The 21,602-nt window shown below is 42.9% G+C and overlaps 1 protein-coding gene and 1 long non-coding RNA gene across 2 annotated transcripts in view; one reads left to right on the top strand and one right to left on the bottom strand.

The window, feature by feature from the left end:
* Positions 1–21,602, top strand: part of CCDC13 (coiled-coil domain containing 13) — a 123,379-nt gene that overhangs the window by 10,519 nt on the left and 91,258 nt on the right. The window contains exons 2-4 of the mRNA XM_020999130.2: positions 2,985–3,211; positions 4,168–4,316; positions 13,338–13,480. Of these exons, the coding sequence (XP_020854789.1) occupies positions 2,991–3,211; positions 4,168–4,316; positions 13,338–13,480 (513 nt within the window). The 5' untranslated portion in view covers positions 2,985–2,990. The remainder of the gene's footprint in view (positions 1–2,984; positions 3,212–4,167; positions 4,317–13,337; positions 13,481–21,602) is intronic.
* Positions 18,813–21,041, bottom strand: LOC110217014 (uncharacterized). Its single transcript, XR_002326941.1, has 3 exons — positions 20,799–21,041; positions 19,499–19,634; positions 18,813–18,960 (listed from the first exon to the last, which is right to left on the bottom strand). It is a non-coding gene; the product is annotated as an uncharacterized LOC110217014 (long non-coding RNA).

Below are 21,602 nucleotides of genomic sequence, written 5' to 3'. Positions count from 1 at the left end.
TTACAAAGTATTTTGCATACATTGTATCATTTTCTTAAAACAACACTGTGGTCTGGGTACTTAACCCTTTTTTACAGATGAGGAAAGTGAAGCTTAGAAAGGGTAAATGACTTGTCCTTGGTCACATTGCTACTAAGTGTCAGGGTCAGGATTGGAACTTAACTTTAGTAGGACATAAGATCAGTAATGTCATGCTGCTTCCCCCCACCAAAAAAAAAAAGAACCTTATGAAAATTATTCCATATTAATATATAGTTCATTATCTCAGAAAAACCATTATAAATAACCTTGGGGGAAATATATAGACTTACTTTTAGTACTGAAAAAAAAAGATCACATTTAATGAAGTGAAATACAGTTTCTAATACCTTTCTGTGTTCTGGAGGCAGTACAGTGCTGTTGTAAAAGCAAGGAGAATAGAGTTAGAAATTTGTAGTTGAATCCTGATTGTGCCCCTTGGCAGCTGTGTAACCTTACACAAAATTCAAGGACCTCACTCGGACCTCTGTGTCAGCTCTGACATCCTTTGATTCTGTAGTCAAGGGAGAATAATAATACTTACATGCTAAGATTTCCATGTTCTAGTAAGAGAGATACTCTGTGTTTATTATGCACATGAGAGTGTGGTTTGACCCACCTCCACTTTTGCTTCCTTTCAATTCATCCTACATGAATCTTCCTTACACATAAATCTGTTCTTCTGTTCAAACACCTTCAGTTGTTCCCCATTACCTACTTTGTAGTTGTTCAGTCATTTCAATCCTGTCTAACTCTTCATGACACCATTTGGGGTTTTCTTGGTAAAGGTACTGGAGTAGCTTGCCGTTTCTTTCTCCAGCTCATTTTATAGATGAGGAAACTGAGGCAAACAGGGTGAAGTGACTGGCCCAGGGCCACACAGACTATGTTTGAAGCAGGATTTGAACTCAGGTCATCCTGACCTGACTTGAAACTCTATCCACTGTGCCACCTAGCTACTCACATTATCTACTTAATAAAGTTTAAATTTCTTTAACTGTCATTGAAGGCCTTCCACAGTCTGGCATGACCATGTCTTTTCAGTCTTGTCTCCTAGTACTCTCCTCCATGTAGTCTATGTTCCCGCCAAACTGAACAACATTCTGTCCTCTGAACATGCCTTACACAGGGACACTGTGCCTTATCTAAACCACATCTCAAGACTTCTTCCCTCTCTCCTTGAATGGAGCACAGTAAGTCAATGCTTAATGTGTGGTAAATTGAATTAAACATGGAACATGAGAAATAAAAAACACCTCAAGAGATTAATTGGGCAGACCAGGAAGAGCTCAGCTCGTGCCTCCCCTCTTTTCTGGACTCCAGATATCAGAATAGCAGTTGTGCTGAATTTCTATTCTGCCTCTCCCCTAGCACCTAGTGCAGTAATGTGTATGCAGTTAGTATCTGTTTGATAATGAATGAATGACTCACAACAAAATTGGGACAAATTCTTATAAAGACTTTAAGGTTTACAAAGTACTCTCTCAAAATAATCCAGTGAGATTAGGTAGCATTATTATCTCTGTCTTACAGATGAGGAATTAAGGCTTAGCAAAGCTAAGTGACTTGATCATGGTCACAGACCCAATGAGAGATGGGCTGAGATTTTAACTCAAGTCTTCTTGCCTAGTTCATGTCAGACACTTAATACATGCTTGCTGATTAATTGTAAATGAATCTGTTCTAAGGAGGTACTATAAGATGGACTTTTGTGATCATTTTCTTGAAGTTTCCAGAAAATGTTGTATTTATCAGAATGAGAGCTATTTCCCAATTGATAAATGGTCAAAGGATATGAAATGACAATTTTCAAAAGAAGAAATCCAAGCCATCAACAAGCCATATGAATAAACATCCCAAATCACTAATAATTAGAGAAATGCACATTAAGGAAACTCTGAGATACTGCTTCTCAGCCATCAGATTGGCAAAGTTGACAAAAAATAAAATTACAATTGTTGGAGGCTATCTGGGAAGGCAGGCACATTTATATCTTCTTGGGGGAGCTGTGAATTGGTCTAGCTATACTCCAAAAGTTACTAAACTATGCATATCTGTTGACCTGGCTATAGCCAATATTAATACTAAGTTTATGCCCCAAAGAAATCAAAAACAGGGAAGAGGACACCCTCCCCTGCCCCCATACAAAAATATAACATCTCTTTCTGTAGAAGCAAAGAACTGGAAACCAAAGGAGAGCAGCCCATCCACTGGAGAATAGTTGAATAAATTATGACATATGAATAATAGAATATTATTGAAATATAAGAAATGATAAAAGGGATGGTTTAATAATAATAATTACAGCTAGCATTTATATAGCTTTTACTTAAGCATTTTACCATTATGATCTCATTTGAATCTCGTAACTACTCTGAGAGGTAGGTGCTATTACAATCTTTGTTTTATAGTTGAGGAAATTGTGCCCAAGGGACACACAGCTAATAAGTGTCTGAGGCTGGATTTGAACTCAAGTTTTTCTGATCCCAGGCCCAGGACTCTATCTACTGTACCACTTAGCCTATGGTTTCAAAGGAACCTGGAAAGATTTGTATGAACTGATAGAGAGTGAAGTGAGCAGAACCAGGAGAATAAGTAATTCAACAACACTGTAAACGACAGCTTTGAAAAACTTAAGAACTCTGGTCAACACAATGACCAACCATAATTCCCGGGTATGCATGGTGAAACATGACCCTCACAGAGAGATGACTGACTCAGACTGCAGAATGAGATACTTTTTTGGACGTGGCCAATTTGCTTTGCTATGTATAAAGGATTTTATCTTCCTTTCCTTTTTCTTTTTTCAATGGGGTGGATGAAAGTGGGATGGAGAGAAACTAGGTTTTTTAAACTAAAAAAACAGTTTAAAAATCTATTAAAGAGGTTTTCAGAAAGCATCATCTAAATTCTGTGATCATCTTATTAATCAACTTTCTGGTTGTGGTTGTGGTTGTTGTTTTTAGCACAGAATGGAATCTGAGGAAGGGATGCATGAGAATTTACGGCTTCAGTTTAAGGCTCTACAGGAACAGCAGCACAAGAGGTTACAAAGACAGCTGGAGAAAAAAAGGGAAAAACATATGAGCCTCGAAGGAGGTGGAAATGACCCAAAGGCAACATTTGGAATCCAGAACGAGCTAAACTTGCTTCGAGAGGGTGGGCAGCCAGCCAAGGATACCTTCAGCCAAAGGTAAATTGACACATGTGCCCAGAAAATTTCCACTAGGAGAAATAGAGAGTTAGGGAAGAAAGGGGGAATAAGAGAAATGATGAAAGATATTGGTTCCAAAATCAAGATGTTTAGATTTTTTTTTTTAAGCACGAGAGATTGATTTCAATGTAGTATTTGCTTTTAGTGTTTGGTACATTTGATTGAAGGCCTGTGCTCTGTTTACATAATTTTATACAAATGTATTTGCCTAGCATTTAAAGTCAAATTGAAATGAATGCTCATTATGATTTTGTTTATTCACTTGATTTCCTCTGTGGAAAGAAGAGAGTGTTTTGCATTAAAGAAATGTGTTCAGCATAATGTTAGTGGGTTTCCCAGGAGCTGATTGGTTTTTAATATGGTGGTATGTTTATGAGACTTTCTTAAAGCTCATTCTCTATCATTTTCTCTTTTGCCCTTTGCCTTTTCTTTTTTGCCTCAGTCTTCCCAGGATATAACCACACACAAACGTGAAAGATCTCTGGCTTCTACATAAAGTTCAGTGGAGGTCCTTTTCTGTTTTCTTGGTATGCTGAGATTGATCTTTTTAATAGCAGAACGGATCCCTACTCTTGTCATTTTTCCTAAATGTCTCTCAAGTTCTCATTGCATTCATTCAACACTTGAATGATCAGTGATCTCTTTGGTATAGGTGCCCCCTGCATGTCTTCTGGCTCTTCCAGTGTTGTGGCTAAAAGCATTCATTTATTACCTGCTGGGCAACCTTCTATCGGTGAGCTTCTCTGAGTTTAATGAGGCTGGGCCTCAGATGACACACACAGTCCATTTGGAGCCTTTCCAATTTGGGAGGAACTGTGCGTTACTTTGAGATAATTTTTGAGAACACAGGGTGCCTTCCACATCATGGGGATTCATTGAAGGAGAATGTTAGTGGAGGAAACATCAAATGAAATGACGACTGCTTTGACTTGTAGGTTGCTTGAAGAAGAGATTGAACAACTCCATGAACAACTCAGAGAAATTGTAGATGAAAATGGAAGATTATATAAACTAGTGAAGGAAAAGGACTTTGAAATAAAGCACCTCAAGAAGAAAATAGAAGAAGATCGATGGGCTTTCACAGGTAGGGCTGCAGAACTTTGGAAAATCCCTTAGCTTCTCTCGGATTCTGTTTCCTCATCTATGAGATGAAGAAGTTGTACTACGTTTTCTACCTATAAGTTACCTCCTAGCACTAATGGACTGTGACCCCATGAGTCTACACTGCAGGTCAATAAGTCATTGTGTACCATGGGTCACATAGCTCAGTGGTGGTGGTAGAATCAGAATTAGGACCCTGGCTCCTGATACCTTGCCCAGGGTTCTTTACTGGAGATCATATAGTATGTGTATTGGAGTGTGTGTGTGTGTGTGTGTGTGTGTGTGTGTGTGTGTGTGTGTGAGAGAGAGAGAGAGAGAGAGAGAGAGAGAGAGAGAGAGAGAGAGAGAGAGAGAGAGTGAGTAAGAGGGATACTTCCCTACAATAAGGAGGTCAGGGGAAGTTATAACTTGAGATGTCACCACTTCAGAGAAAAATTGTCTCAGTGACTGTTGCAGCAAGGTATATAATGCGGTACCTTGTAAATCTCATAGTCTAGAAAAGTGACAGACAAGGGCTATTGCATGACATGAGGAATTATGGCTGGCTCTAAGACATTGTGCCTGGGACCGAGTCCCATAGGTGCCTGGGGTGGAGGAGGGGGTAGTCAACATTGACTTCCGAAAGTTCTGACCTTCCTCAAGGGAGGCCCATTTTGCCCCAGTGTTTCCTTGGCACTGCAGAACCATATGGGACAAAGGGTCTTAGTGCTGGAAGGGACTTCAGTCATAATTTAGTCCAACTCCTTCATTTTACAGATGAGGGAACTGAGACCCAGAGAGAGACCAGGTAAAAAGTTTTTCAAATGCTGCTCAGTAAATCTTTTCAGCTGACTCCCCGAAAGGCAATTAAGAAGTGTACTATAATGAAAAGAATGCTGGTTTCTGAGTCAGAAGACCTACTTTCTAGTTTGGGTTTTCTTACTTTTTACTTGCTATATGTATGACCTTGGAGAAATTGCTTCTCATCACTGAGCCTGTTTCCTCAACTGTAGAATGAGAAATCTGTACTAGATGATCTCTAAGGATGAAATTCTGTGTTTTATATTCTAAAGGACCTTCTAACTCTAATATTCTGAAAAATGTGTGCAGGAGTGGCCCAGGCAGGAAGGCTTCATGGTCCACAGCTGTCCTCTCCTCTTTCCCTCTTTATATGCCTCATTTTCTTGGGTTCTTCACAGGCTTTAGAGATGTTTCTACCTTCTGTACCTTCATAGCTTCATCAGCCTCTTAAGACACAATGAGTCCCTTCTTTGGCTAGACCAGGTTGTAGAAATCTCTTCCTCTTAGGTTAGTGGAAACAAAGTTAGACCTTACCCTGGACTAGACCTAGGGTAAGGTGAAAAGCAGGCATAGGGGATTAGTATTGAAGCCAATAGCAGAGTCTCAATGAGGGGGAAGAGAAGATAAACCCCATTGGTGGGGGAAGAAGGAAGGAGAATTTCCATGGTCACCCAGGTAGGCTGAAGGAATGGACAAGCGTAAACCAGGGAAGACATGTAATGATTGCAATATGTGGTTTAGAGAGTCTTAATTCTAAGGATTTCAAAGTACTGATAGATATCAATGAAACCCTCATGACATTGATGTAAACGAATCATTACATGTGAGAGACATTTAGGATTTTAAGGTTTGTGCTCCAAGATCCCAAAACAAATCTGGAAATTAAAAACAGATATCTTAGTGCTGGTCATGTGCAAATTTTTAGGCAACTTGAACCCTACACAAGGGAGGGTATGCTGGTTGGTTATTGTCCTTTGGTGCTTGAAGAGGACCACAGTGACATCACTGTGTTAGGGTCAAGGCACCATGTGTCCAGCTGTGGCTGATCAGACCAATCCGAGCTTAGAAGGCTCTACCCCAGGTCAGGCACAAACGGTCTGTATGTGCGTTTGGAGTGGAGATGTGTCTACATCTGCGCATCCCACGGTTCTTTTGAAGGATGTGACCAAACCGAATGAAGGTAGTATTGAGCTGGCACGTGTAAATGCAGTCATGATGGCAGATCGAAGAGATCCGCATTTAGGGTATTTCCTGATACTTGGCCCCTTGTAAGGGAGGCACTGTGATGGGATGGGATGGGATGTGGTGTGCTGCTCCTAGAGTCACGCCACCTGAATTCAAATCCTGCTTCTAATGCTTAACTAGTTGTGTGCTTATGGGTGAGTCATGTAACTTTTCAGATCCTCATTGTCCTTGCCTCATAGTACTTCCCTTACAGGGTTATTGTGAGGAAAACTTGAAAACTTTAAAGTGCCATGTTACTGAGAGCCATTATTGGTTTTTGTTGTTGGGGATTTTTTTAGGCAGTTGGGGTTAAATGACTTGCCCAGGGTCACACATCTAGTAACTGTCAAGTGTTTGGTCTGAGGTCAGATTTGAACTCAGGTCCTCCTGACTTCAAGGCCAGTACTCTATCCACTGCACCACCTAGCTGCCCTGAGAGCTGTTATTGTTAATTCAGTCAAAAGAACCCTTGAAAGGGCTCCCTAAATGTATCATGGCTGCTCTGAAAACTTCTGTCCACCCAAGCAGTAGTTAGCTGGAAGGAACCCATGGACCAGGCCACACAGAAGGCAAGCTGAATTTAACATCCATCACTTAGCACCACCCTTGTTTCCTCTCATTATCACTAGGACCAGCCCAGGCGAATGCTTCGTAGTGAATGATGATTGGAGCCATGGACTAGATGTGATGCTGGGCAGTACTGCAGGGCAATGTGACTGAAATAATAAATGGCATCCTTCACTGGACATTCTCAGTGCTGTGACTGGCCACTCTTTCATCAGTCAGTCAGTGAATGAAAGGGAGAGATTTACTTTTCTTTCCCCGAATGTCATGAAGTCTTCAAAAGGAACCCTAATAGCTACAAATACAACTGAATCCAGCAGGTTTTTATTAAGTGTCTACTCTGCACTGAGTTCTATTCTCCTTACTGGAGAAGATACAAAGTTTTGCTAAGACACTTACGGGTTTCACAATACGGAAGTGGAATAAGCACATATATAGAATCAATGTAGTACAAAATCTTAAGAAACATGCTGTTTGAAATCTGGTAGTCGAGGATGCAGGAGAATGTTATTTCTGTGTGGTGTGGAATCAGAGAAGTCTTCCTGGAGGAGATGCCATTTGACTTTGACTTCAAACAATGTGTAGGAATTCCAAAGGCAGAAGGGAAGGGAGAACATTCTAGTCATAGAGAAGAGCTTAGAATGAGTGAGCTTTTAAAGGTATGGTGGCAGGAAAGCACAAGGGGGTCCAGCAGCTCAGTTTTGCTGGAGCACATAATACATGGAAGGGAAATCAAAACAGAAGGGCCTTGAATGAGTGACCTGACCTGACCAGACCTGTACATCAGAGAAGCTGGATCTGGTCAGCCGGAGGGATGGCTGCTCCTCTGCCACCGTCCTGGCAACACCATCTCCTTTCTCCAACTTTTTCCCCAGCCCTGCAGGGAGGAAGAGGAAGAGGAACATCCTGCTGAAGGAGACCAGTGTCTTCTCCCTATGGGGGCACATGGCTTGCAGCATGGCCCTGACTGCCAGCCCTTCTCTCCTTGCCTCCCCCCGTCCCCCCCTACAGGAGGAAAAGTAAAGAATGACTAAGTCTTGACACCCTGGGAGACTGTGAGCTTTATTATTGATCTGCTATTGCTTACCACTATTATCCCTAACAATTTTCCATGACCTGTTTTTCTCTCCCTATGTTAATCAATCAGCAGCCACACAGGAGAAAACTGTGCCCAATCTCTACCTCTCTTTTCCCATTCCATTCCATTTCCCATTCCCATTCCAGTCCTGCCTTCTGGAATTCCCTCTCCATAGTGAACAAGCTTCACATCATCCTGGGCTTCTTTCTGTCGTACTCTACCACTTTCAGACTCTCACTTTATCCCTATCACTCGGCAATTTCTTTGAAGTTCACACAATTAAAATTTTCCATTCAACTGAGATCACAATAGCTGTTGTATATTGCCCCCCCACATAATTCTCCCTTCCTTTCTCAAGGAGTCTAGCAACTGGTCCATCTTCCTCTTTTTCCCAGTTCCTCTTCTTATGCCAGGAAGCTCTGATATCCATATTGATGATCCCGCAGCTTCCCCTAACTTCCCAGTCCTCAGTCTACTTAAATTCCACGTCCTATTCTTTTACTCCATATCTTAGCTACCATTGGGATGGTTACATCCTGGAGCTCAACATTACTGACAGGTGTTCCACTTCTTTAATTTAGGGAAAAAAAACCCCAATGCTCTGATAGTCTTCCTTCTGACCACATGTATCATTCCATCTCGTTCAATACCTCACTCTCCTTAAATCTATTCTTTTCCTGATTCATTGTCCCTCCTCTCTGAGCTTAGTGTTTTCTCAGGCCATTACCCCTGTTATGACTCCACTTTCCTTCTTTTCCAGTGTTGGCTGTATAGTTAGCTGGTATAATTCTGTACTCTCCTTTACTCTAGAATCCCTCACCTTCTTGTCCTGTTGTTGCTCATTCTTTGTCAAACCTCACCTCCACATGGCTCTTACCATTTGCTCCTCATGCTGCTCGGTGGAGCTGAGGACGTCTCATAGCCGTGCTAACTGGGCACATCATATGTAACTATGCAACTTCCACTGGATCCAAACTGAGGAAAGGCAGTGCTTTTTTTTTTTCTTTTGGCAAGGCGATTGGGATTAAGTGATTTGCCCAGGATCACAGCTAGTACGTCTCAAGTGTCTGAGGCTGGATTTGAAATCAGGTCCTCTTGACTCCAGGGCTGGTGCTCTATCCACTTCACCACTTAGCTTCCCCAAAAGGCAATGCTTTTACTCCTCCCTAACCTATTCCCTTTCTCACTATACTCAGAGGCTGTTCCTTACCTTTCTTCTGTCCTCAAGGCTTCCATGCCTCCCCTCCCCACTCTCTCAGCTGAAGACCTCATCTCTTACTTTTCTTAGAAAATTGTCTCTTTTCAACATGAGTGCCCATCTTTTCCCCTTTATCTCAAAACCTCTTGATATCATGCTTTACTCTCTTCTCACTTTCCCTATTCTGTGACGATGAGGTGGCCCTTCATCTTATGAAGACCAAACTATATGTGCCTTTCAACCCACCCCCTTTCAAGTTCCCCAGCAGATTGAAACCTCAATCATCTCTCCCTCTAATCTTTAATATCTCCCTCTTTCTAATAGTTCCTTCCTTTCTGCCTCCAAACATGGTCACATCTGCTCCATCCTTAAAAGAAAAAAAAATTCACTACATACCACCAATCCCTTAAACTACTGTTGTATATCTTTCCTAGAAAAAAAAAATCTGTGCTCTCGGCCTCCCTCTCCTTTCCTCTCACTGTTCAATCCTTTGGAGTCTGACCTCATGACTCACTGAAACTGCTCTATCCAAAGTCACTCGAATCTTATCTCTTAAGGACCAGATTTCCCCTGTCTGCTGCATTCGATATTCCTGACTACCCTTCCCTCTTGGGTAGCCTCATCTTTCTGGGCTTTCATGACACTGCTTGCTCCTGATTCTCTTTCTCCCATATGTCTATTGGTAACATGTTCGGTCTTAAGTGTGGTCCTTTGACTGAATCCAAACTTCACAGAACAAATCCCCTTAATAAAGGGATTGTTCTATAAAAATTGGACTCAATCAGAAGGCCACACCCAAGGACTTAGAAGGCCACATGCGGCCTCAAGGCCAAAGGTTCCCCACTTCTGGGACTCTAACTGTTCCTCAGTCTCCTTTGCTGGTTTATCATCCATATTATACGTGGCTCCAAAGCTCTGTCCAGGGGCTTTCTACATTCTCTCTTTGTGGGTTTAAGTACTCATCAATTCCCATGGGTTTAGTTATTACCTCTATGCACCTGAGTCACATATTTGGCCTCACATTGCCTATTGGATATTTCAGACTGGATGTCTGCTATGCATCTTAAACCTGACATGTCCAAAACAGAACTTATCTTTGTTTTTGTCAAAGGGACTACCATTTTTCAGTCTCCCACATTTGAAACCTTTGCTCATTTTCTACTTTCGATTCACTTTCTGGTCTATTCTACCTCTACTCTGACTGCCTGGCCCCCTGAGGGACAATTCTACCCTGAAGCCAACTCAGTGAATGGTGAGTCCCTGCTTGCAACTGACATATCATGAGAAGACCCCACCATGTCACTCACTTTACACTGCTAGGTCACCCTCTAGTTTGTTCCACTTCCACCCCACCTGCCCAGGTCCCCATATGGGGACCCTTCCTTCTCTCTTTCAGAATGTAAGCTCCTTGAGAGTATAGAACACCTTGTCTTCTTGTTTTTGTATCCCTGATAGTACCACAGTGTCTGGCACATAATAAATGCTTCTATCTGTCTGTCTGTCTATCTATCTATCTATCTATCTATCTATCTATCTATCTATCTATCTAACTACTTACCATCTCTATCTATCTACCTATCATATCTATCTATCTATCTATCTATCTATCTATCTATCTATCTATCTATCTATCTATCTACCTATCTGTCTATCTATCTATCATCTATCTGCCTACCTATCATCTTTATATCTCCCTCTCTATCTGCTACCTATTTCTGTCTCTCTGTCCATCCATCTGTCTACATTCTCCTTGACTCACCATCTCACCTCATTTGCCCAGTTGCCAAATCTTGCTGGTTTTTTGCTCTGCTACACGTCTGGCTTCCATCTTCTCTCTACTCACATAGCTAACACGTTTCATCACTTCTCACTTGCATTAATTCAACAGCCTTACTTGGTTTTCCTGTCTCAAGTCTCTCTCCATTCCAGTCCATCTTCCACACTGCTGCTACACTGATTTTCTTTAATTGCAGATCTGACCATGTCTCTCCCCTGCTTGATCAAGTATAGTGGTTGTCTCTAGAATAGATTTTCTTTAAAAAAAAAAAAAAGAAAAGAAAAGAAAAGAAAAAACCCAGAACTTTAAAGACCTTCATAATCTGGTCCAAAATTTTATTTCCTGCCTCATTTTACTCTACCTTCCCTCCCTCACTCTGGAATCCAGCCACACTGACCTCTTTGTTTCTCATATGTGACAACTTCACACAAGTGTGTCCTCCATATTGTTATATTATCCTAGGAGGTAGAATCTTAAAGCCATGAAAACAAAGCATTTTGTGGGACTGCTTAATTGGCATTTCACATTTCACTTCAGCTCTGCACTGTCCACCCATAATTACCCCCTCCCTGTCTTCTGGCAACCCTGGCCAGGGACAGAGCTCTCCCCCTAATATCAGTCAGTTTTGTTCAAGGGACCTAGAACTTCTGGACCTTTCAGATTCACAAGGTGGCCTCCAGGACTGGAAATGTCTATATCAGGGCTGATGCTCAGTCATCTGTAATCAGGCAAAGAACCACAAACCAGAAGAAGAAACTGGGGTTCTGAGATCTAGCCTCTGGCTTGCAAATCTCATACTTTTGCGTTTGGTCAGTAGAAATTATTCCTTCAAGTATCTTTCAAATTTTTTAGATGCTATATAAGCCTCCTTCCCGCCTCTACTCACCTCTGTGCTGTTCTTTCTTCAGTCCATTGTTTTAAACAGTACTACTTTTGGAATGTTTCAATAGGGTAATATTGTTATTTACCTTGTATTCCCCATACCTCCTTGACACAATTCTTGTAACCCCGGTGGTATTTGCTGGACTAGATTACAGCTTTAGATCTTATGAAGTCTGTGCTGTGCTTGAGTATAACCATCTTCCACCAGGTGGCACTCTCAGTCTGTATAGCAATTTTGTAACGTCAACGAAAAGTATTCCTGCAAAATCTTAGGAGCTCACTAAGGATAGAATCATGGAAAGTCAGAATCAGAAGGCACCTCGAAGATCCCTTAGGCCTTTCCTCCTAGATAAAGAAGCTGAGGATCACTGATGGCGTGGGATTTGTCTGAGGTTTCACAGCAAGTGGGTGAGAGTTGGAGGATTTGAATCCAGAGTTCTTGGTTTCCACTTCCAGTTCATTTTTCCCCACTGTGCTATGTTTCTTTCCAAAGTTGAAACTTTGATGTCTGACATCATAGGTGCTCTGGTGTAGTGGGAAGAATCCAGGATTTAAGAGTAATCAGGCTTAGGTTCACATCTTGGCCCTGCTATTAACTAGCTAGATATAGCATTTATTAGGTACTTACTATATGCCAGGCACTGTGCTAAACACTAAGGACACAAATACAAGTAAGCTAGAAGGTTCTTACCCCAAAGTGGCTTACATTCTAATAAAGGAGGCAATACCTATAGCTAGGAACTTGGAATGACTGGGGGAAAATATCTCAGATGAGGAAGGGAAGGAGGAGGAGGAAGAGGAGGAGGAGGAGGAGGAGGAAATGCCTGGAGAGTGCAGGCATGAGCGAAGGGAGGCAGGCATGGCTGAGGTCCTTCCTAAAGTAGGGGTCCCAGAATCTAGGCTGTCATCACAAACCTACTACAAACTACCTGTGTGACCTATAACAACTCCCAAAGTCTCTGGACTCCAATTTTCTCAATCTCCAGAATGAAAGGGTTGGACTAGATGGTCGCTGACTCTTCTAGTGCTCACCTATTATCTTTCTATATTTTAAAGCTAGAGTCTATAGGATCCCAAAGCAGCCATGTTCACATTCAAAGGGTGTAACACTCATAGGTTTCATCGACATGATACAGTCAGTCAGTTGGTGGAAAGAGCAGAAGTCTTAGAACCAGAAGAACCTTGGAACCTGTGCTTGAGTCTGGGCTCCAAGACTTAGCTGCACAAGTCACTTCTTGAAGATTCAATTTCCTCCCCTATAAAGTGAGGACAATAGTCTTTGCCCTTCTTAATATATGGAATCCTTAGGGGAAGGATGCTTCTTCTCCTAAGAAATGGCAACTCTTGGATTGCTGTGAATTGTCTGATGAGCTCTGACCTCTGCCTACTTTGCGGGGTTAATATGTGCTGTAGAGTCCCAACAGAGCACTCAGCCTGAGAAATGCCAGAGGAGAGCTCTGGGGTTCCATGTGTGAGAGGGCTATGTTTTTATTTTATCCAGGGACAGCTGGTTTGGCCGGAGATGTAATCGCGACCAAGATTGTGGAGCTATCTAAGAAGAACCGAGACTTGACAGCTGAGACAGAAAGTGAAAAGACCAGAGTGAAACAACTGAACAACCAAGTCCGAGATCTGGAAAGAGAAGTGAGGTGTTTTGATCATTTCAGTACCTTGACATCATTCTGGTGATGCTGGATGGCTTTCTCTGCCTGAGTTCCAGTTAAGTGAGCTGAGTCGGTGGCCACGCCTTTCTCTCTGCAGGCATCAAGGGAGCCTACCAGAGAGGACCAGAGGGGAACAGTGAAGCAAAATGAGTAGCAAGCCAGCCGTTCTAATTGCTAATTTGCTTCAGAAAATGCAAATGTAATTCTTTAGTTGCCATTTCACTTTACTATGCCTTGTGGTTTTTCATGTTATCCACTCTTCAGAATCTAATGTGAAACTCTCCTTTATTATGAGCGAAGGCACATCTAAGTGGATCATCTTCCCTTAGTCATAAGGATAATAAGCTGAGCCAAGCAGGACTTGCTTGGGTCCATTTGGGCTTGGGTTTAATTCTGAGATTCTAGTTTTTTCAACTGCCTCTACGATACAAATTTATTAAACACTGACTGTGTGCTGAGTTCTGTGCTCAGTGCTAGGGGAGAGTAACAAACAAACAAAATTCCTTGCCTCAAGTAGCTTATAGTCTAGTAGAGAGGCAAAACAGATAATTACATAATATCGAGTGGAAATTGCATTAGAAAGTCACAAAGTGCCATGTGAAGTCTGAGGACAAAGATTATTAAATGTAAGGGGTGTAGTGGGTAGAAGAGAATCAGGAAAAGCTTCAAGCTCGACCACAAACTTTTATTGAATACTTACTATTTTCCAGCCACTGTGCTAGGTGCTGGTGACACCAGGAGGAAATCAAGACAGGCCCTGCAAAGCTTGCCAAAAAAGGTGACATTCGAATTGTGTCTTAAAGGACTGGGTAGGAATTAAATGGGCAGGTAGGTGGTACAGTGGATAGAGTTCTGCGCCTGGAGTCATGAAGACCTGTGTTCAAATCCAGCCTCAGACACTTACTAGCTGTGTGACCCCGGGCAAGAAACTTATCCCGGTTGCCTCAGTTTCTCATCTGTCGAATGAGCTGGAGAAGGAAATGGCAAACTGTTCTAGCATTTTTGCCAAGAAAACCCCAACTAGGGTCATGAAGATTGGGACACAACTGAATGATAACAACAACAAAGGAATTAAATGGACAAAAAAGGGAAGAATCTAAGCATAGGCACACCCAGTCTTGTAGGAAAGGGGCTGGTAGAGAGTAGTCCAGTTTGGTTGAAGTGTAGAGAATTTGGAGGAGAGTAATTTGAGATAAATCTGAAAGGGCAGGGCTTGTAGAGGCCTTTGGAAACCAGGAAAAGATGTTTGAATTTTTCTTGATAGGCAATAGGGATCCAATGAAGATTTCTTTTTTGGGGGGGTGGGGGGGCAGACAATGAGATTAACTGACTTGCCCAGGGTCACACATTACGTGTCTGAGGCCAGATTTGAACTCAGGTCCTCCTGAATCCAGGGCTGGTGCTCTATCCACTGCACCACCTAGTTGCCCCCATCCAATGAAGATTTCTAAGCAAAATAATGACATGACCAAATCTGTACCTAAGGAATGTTATCCAGGCAGTGATCAGAAGGCTAGATTAGAAGGGAGAGAGAAGTGAAGTGGGCAATGATGGCCTTGCTGATCAGCACCTTTCCAAGAAAAAAAGGTATATTTTCACATCCACCTTGGAATCTGATAATGATCCATCCAGTGACCCTTTGGAGTTTTGTTTTTGTTTTGTTTTCCTAGCTAAAGGATGTACTTGAGGCCTCAGGAAAGAGTAGTAGGTACATGGCCAGATCACTGGATAGAAAGAAGAAAGGTTTCAACATTCACTTATTTTTTTAAAAGAATCTTTGCAGCATGTACTCCATTCAAAGCAGTGAAATGATGAAACTGTGTCATGGCTTCTACCTGTTCCAAAGTCTCATCAGGATGGGGAGGAGACCTTGGGTTCTCAAGCATATGCCAATGAATTGCAAGCTCTGGGAGGTCCTTCCAAACTGAACAGGCTTCAAAGCCAGGTCCTTTGAGGGATTCTGTGTCTGTTGTCCAAGGACAAGTGTAGGGAGGTTTCATTCCAAGAAAGCTCGACGCCAGGTGATGAACATTACAGCAAGTCATATCCTATGAGGTATGGTGGGGCTGTGATCTATACCTATGGAGGGAGTACCTGTACTGATGAAACCTCAGATCTTTTGAAGTGTTGAAATCATAGCATGACTGAGTTCAGAAAGCATCCATCCACAGACAAGCCAGGTCATTAACATAAGGGCTTGAAGAGTAGAATTCCTAACCCAAGGCTGGGAACAGGCAGGTTCTAACACGAAGACCTGAAGAGGCCTGAGAGAGGACATTATGACCCCAAGTCAGCATAAGAAAATTGCAAAGGAGGATCCAGGGAGGATGGTTGCATAGAATTCAAACACGGCCAGCACAGGATTTGTTCACTTTTATCCTGGCCTGCTTTTAAACAGGTGAGCCATCTGATACCTCATGATCCCTGTCTAATTGGCATTCCAGCCCCCCAGGTACCTCTCAGGCATCATCCAAGTGCATGGTATCAGCAAGGAGAAGTACCAGGGAGGTAAACTGTGGTCCAGAAAGAAAAGAAGATTGTGTCCAGGTGGAGCATGCACAGAGTTTTGGAAGCAAAATTCTACAGGGCCTGGTAAAAAGAGCCAAATGTCTAGATGGCTGGAGTTGTGACCCTACAGGTGAGGCTTATGAGTTTGGGCTGACTACTACTGTCAGCATCAAAGCTATGAGCAGTGAGCTGATGAAGCGTCATGGCAAAGGACAGTGATATGGCCAAGCCGCTCACACACAGATGGACTGCTCTGGGCTGTCACTGGAAACACAGCACTATGTGGTAGGGGATTTGAAGAAGAGTAGAACCCTGCTATGATGGCGCCTCGTAATAAGACAAGCTGACTTTTATGTCATGCTTTGCATACATTATTTCATTTGAACCTCACAACTGCCTTGTGAAGTTGACATTATATTATTTTCCCTATTTTATGAATGAGGAAACTGCAGCCAAGTGTTACTTAACTCATGGTCACCGTTAGTATCAGGGACAGGATTTGAATCCAGTTCTCTCTTTTAGTTCTGTTAGTTCCTTTCTGAGAGACAATCAGGCCCAGCGGATATTATAGTTGTAATCTGATGTGTTGGCAAGGTCACGGACTGGGTCTGCTGTGCCCTGTCCTGACTTAAATGTGCTGTTGAGACTGTGGCTTGGACACCAGACTAGAAGCCAGGCCATCGGTTTTTAGAGCTTGAAGGAACCTCAAAGATCATCTAGTCCAACCATCTCATTTTTGTTGCTATTCAGTCATTTCAGTCACATCCAACTCTTTGTGACCTCATTTGGGGTAGATGAGGAACTGAGGTAACCAGGGTCAAGTGACTAGCCCAGGGTCACACACCCAGCTAGGAAGTGTCTCAGGCTGGATTTGAATTCATGAAGATGAGCCTTCCTGATTCCAAGCCCAGCTGCTCTATCTCATTTTACAGCATGGGAAACCAGTTCCAGAAAGGGGAAAAGGCCTTGTGAAACATCGTAAGTAACAGAGCTTGGATTCCAGCCCAGGGTTTCTGTCTCTAATTCTGCCACACTGTCTCTTGACTCCCAGTCCAAAACTCTTTGCTCTACCATATGTAAGCCCCCAAGAGCCCTGGCATCAACTTACTTTGTTTGGTGGCTGTTAGGAGACCAGAGCAAAGAGACCAGAGGTGGGGCTTATGGCTCAAACAGCTAACATATGACTTAAGAACCTGCCCGTTGATGGGCCCTGGACAACACCACTCTACAGCTCTACAGCCCTTGTCCTATAAAATCTTCACTGTTGGCAAGAATATTGGTGGGAGCAATAAAAAGAAAGCTTTGCTCTCTATAGGTGGTCTCACTTCAAGCTGTGCTCATAGACCTATCCTGTGGCTAAATGGAGGATTCATGTCAATCTGATGCTTTTCACCTGCATTGCAATTAACCTCCGAATCACTGAGTCCTTGGGTTGGAAGGAGTCTTGGGAGGTTCTTTAATCCGAGCTGCATCTAAACCATTTGGGAAAAATCATCATGTTATCCTAAAACAAAAACAAAAATGAAGTCTCCCAGGAAATTCTACAGTCTTCCCTGCAAACATATTTCCCTGTCTCAATACATGTAGTAAGGAAATTCCACAGGCACACCTAAATTTTAGCTTGAGTGCACTCTATTAAAGCCAGTGCTTTCCTGTCAAATAGCTCTGAACTGATAGGTTTATCTGTCTTGTTTTCAATCTGGGCTTGCCACTTTCTAGATATGTGACCTTGGGGAAATCACTTGGCCTCTCCATATATCTGTTTTTTCTCAGCTGTGAAATAGGTAAGATAATACCTGTATTACCTACTTCACATGGTCATTATGAGGTTCAGGCTGCAAGCTCAATGAGGCAAAAAAGAAAAAAAGTGATATAATAGACAAAGCAAGTGAATAGGATCTTGGCCTTCACGAAGAGAGGAGATAACTTCACTGTCCTCTGTCCTGGCCAGACCGCATCTGGGGTACTGTGAGCTGTTCTGGCACACATTTAGAAGGATCATTGAGAAGGAGCACAGAGGAGGGCCACCAGGATGATGCAAGCCTCGAAACCCTGCTATAGGAGAAAGAAATGGGAACGTTTAGCCTGGAGAAGAGAAGCTTTGACTGCCTCATAACCTACTCAAAAGCCTGAGGGATTAGGGTGGTTCTTTTTCAGATCCGATGTCTGGAAAATCTTCCTAGCCCTTAGAGCTGTCCAGAAGTGGGGTGAGAAGCCTCAAGGGGTGGTGGGTATTATAGTAAAAGTGGTACAAGTAAAAAGCACCTGTTGGGTAGGCTATATTTAGGACTGGATGGCCATGGAAGTCCTTTACAATTCTGAAAAACGGTGATTCTATGAAATGAGAATGTCTCCAGAGCACTTTCTACACTTTAAAATGATCTCTAAACACCAGCTGTCACCATTATCATCTGCTTCCATAACTCCATAGACTTAGATCTGCTCTACATTTACATGAGCTGGTGGGGAGGGTGCAGTTCCTCTTTGGCAGCTGACCCTCTGGTGATGAGCCTTCCCATTCTGAGCTGGGCTGATGCTTGGATGACATTCAGTCTATTTCTGGACGGACCTATGCTTGAAGTCTTTCCAGCTTAGTAAGAACTGTGAAAGCTTGTGCTCTATTAGCATTACTTTTGAGAGCCCAGAGTCCCCTTCTCACTGCAAGGACATGTCAGAAGAGGATATTAAGGCAGGGCTAAAAGATACATTTTTTTAAATTTTTCATCATTAAGCATTGCTTGGAGTTGATCTGAAACAGGTTCCTGGTCTGATATATAAAAAATTTGAGAGACATCATTTCTGGGTAATTAATCATTTTTATTAATTATTGCTAGCAGATAATTGATAAAAGGGGTCAGTAGCACTCTCAAATGCCAAAGACTGATCATGGTGAATTCTTGATGTTTGTATGTCCTTGGAAGAGTGGGTATTCCTGACAGGCAGCAATCAACTCTGGTTAACAATTAATGAGAAGAATAAATATTCTAATGAGAGACAGACCTATTTTAATGAGAGGTGGGTGGGGGGGACATGACTGATGGCTCAGACTAGAACACAATGGGCCGGATGTCAACCAGATGAGATTTTCTTTGTAAAGTTTTTCTGGTTGGGTGAGACAACAACTAGATAAGTTGGTCTAGATGGGGTAAATTTTGGGGCATGGTCAGAGATCTCCTTGAAAGACTGGACTTTGAAATAGCAAAAGAAAAAAAAACCCAACCTGAATCTCCCCAATAATTGGTTATTTAATAGAAGCACTGGGGAAGTGCTACCAGTTTAATAGGCTGTGCTGCTTAGTATTGAGAGATGAAGTAATTTGGGGCACTTCTGAGGAAGGACGTTAGAGCCGGAAGGGACTGTCCAGGTCACCTGGTCTAAAGTGCTTATTTTTTGGCGAAGAAAACTGAGGCCTAGAAGGGCAAGTAACTTGTCTAGGGGGGCATCACTGGGAAGTAGTAGAAACAAGACTGCAGCTCTGAGTACCCCTCACCTGTGTCACTGTGTGATTTCAGTCCTTAAGAAAGCTTGAGAATCAAGGTGTGGAGGCGAGAGGACTGGACCTTGAGTTAGCATCTCAGCTCTGCCTTTGGGCCCTGCTTTATCGGTGGGAGTCTCACCTTCCCCAGCTGTAAAATGTGAATAACATATAACAATACTTGTATTCTTCACATTCTGGGACATTTTGAGTAATGTGCTTTGTAAGCCTTAAAGTGTCATGGAAATGGGAGTTAAGTCTAAGGAGGTCTCCCATTCTGCTCAGTTCCTTTTGCAGATCTTTCCTTTTGTCCTCAGGCTCCCCACCTCCAAACCCAAGAGACCTCGCCTCCTCCTCGACTGAGACAGAGATCATCTAATAGGAACTTTTTGCACATCTCAAAACTTCCTCAGCCATCCTCTCCTCTCCCTTCACTCTGAGGAGGTTGCTTACCTTATGGCAAGGCTAATTGCTCCACCTGGGTCTTTGACCTTTGCCCCTCTTGTCTCCTCCAGGGCCTCTCTTCATCAATCATTCTCTCTCTCCCTTACATCTTAAATCTGTTCCTCTCCACTGGCTCCTTCCTTCTCCTCTGCCAGAAACGCCTTTTTTCACCCTGCTGTTCTCTTGGGCTGCTGACTATCTTCTTCCTTTCACCAACCCACTTCCTAAATAAATGCCCTTCCAGCTTCTTCCACATCACTCTTCATCCCTTACAACCTGGCTTCTGGTCCTACACTTTCCTGTGTCAACTGTAAACCAGGCCCCTCCTCTCCAAGGGACTTTAGGTTCCCTGGGGGCTGACCCTGAAGGGTCATTATCTCCCTTTGGCTCATGCCCCAGCCCTACAAACTCTGGGGGAAACTTCTTGAATAATGCTTAGACAAGACTCCTGGGTTTTTCCCCAAGGTAGGTAACAGAGTGCCCCAACTCTTCACTAGTCACTCAATATGAATATTGTACATAGAAAACTGTGCTTCACCTATTACAGAAAGTGCACAGGATGCAAAGAAAGGAGGAAGGAAACGAATATTGATTAAGCACCTACTTTGTGCCAGGCACTGTGCTCAATGCTTTACAAACATTATCTCATTTGATCTCCACAAGAATGTTGGGAGGTGGTGTATTATTATCCCCATTTTGCAGTTGAGGAAGTGTCTAAGGCCCAATTTGAACTCAGATCTTCCTGACCCCGAGCCCAGTGATCAATTATTCACTGCACTACCTAGCTCTTCTCAGCTAAGGACTCTTAAGAGCCTGTGAACAAATACAGAAAAATAAAGGAACTCAGTAGCCCATTAGACCCCCCTCTCACCTGCACCCTTCGTCTTCCTGGCCAGAAGGTAACAACACTTTAGAGGACTGCTAAAGAAATATTTTCCATTCACTTCAGCCCTCCTCTGTGTGAGGACCTTCCTGCAATGGCTGGGCTGGCAAGAGTCAGTCCAGCTCTCTTGCTTTGATGCCTCTGTCCAGAGTAGGGCATCAGTCCCTCAGCTGAGGAACAATCATCTTTTGAGGGTCCTCTTTCTTCTCCAAGCATGTCATTGAAGAAGTCTTCTTCCTCTGGGAAGCTAGTGCCAGAACTCTCAAATTCAGGAATTCTAGATCTCTTGGGAACTCTAGAACTTGCATGGAAAGGCCAGTGTCAGGAACTGTGGTCTTTGACCTGTGCTCAGAAAGGAGAAAGGAAAGCACCTAAGTACTGGAGGTCCAGGAATTCCTTTCACAGGCTGTCCTGGGCAAGCAGAAGCCACTTGTCATCTACTTCTCATGAAAATTACTGTTTTCTGCTCCTAGGCAATAGAAAGGAGAAATTGTGCCTTCCCATCCCCTTTTGCTGTGCTTGAGTCTGAAAATCCAAAGAAGATATTGTACAGAAGAAAGGGGTGAGCCATTCCTAGAGCTTGCTCTTATACACTATGGAGGTAGGAGGACTCCCTGGACAAGCATCCATCTCCCCTGGCTTTTGGTCACCAGTCAGTCTAGCTTGGACATAGCTCAGTGACGAGGACCAATTGGAGGAGCTCCCTAAATCCTCCCAACAGAGAGCATCATCTTTAATTTTTCCCTTACCCAGACCATTATTTACCAAGTAAATAGGGGAAGTATCAGTTCC

Source organism: Phascolarctos cinereus, unplaced genomic scaffold (genome assembly GCF_003287225.1).
Source record: "Phascolarctos cinereus isolate Bilbo 61053 unplaced genomic scaffold, phaCin_HiC Scaffold_4;HRSCAF=312, whole genome shotgun sequence".
Lineage (NCBI taxonomy): Eukaryota > Metazoa > Chordata > Mammalia > Diprotodontia > Phascolarctidae > Phascolarctos > Phascolarctos cinereus.
The sequence above is the reverse complement of the archived record's forward strand: the minus strand, read 5'-3'. Positions and strand labels throughout refer to the sequence as shown.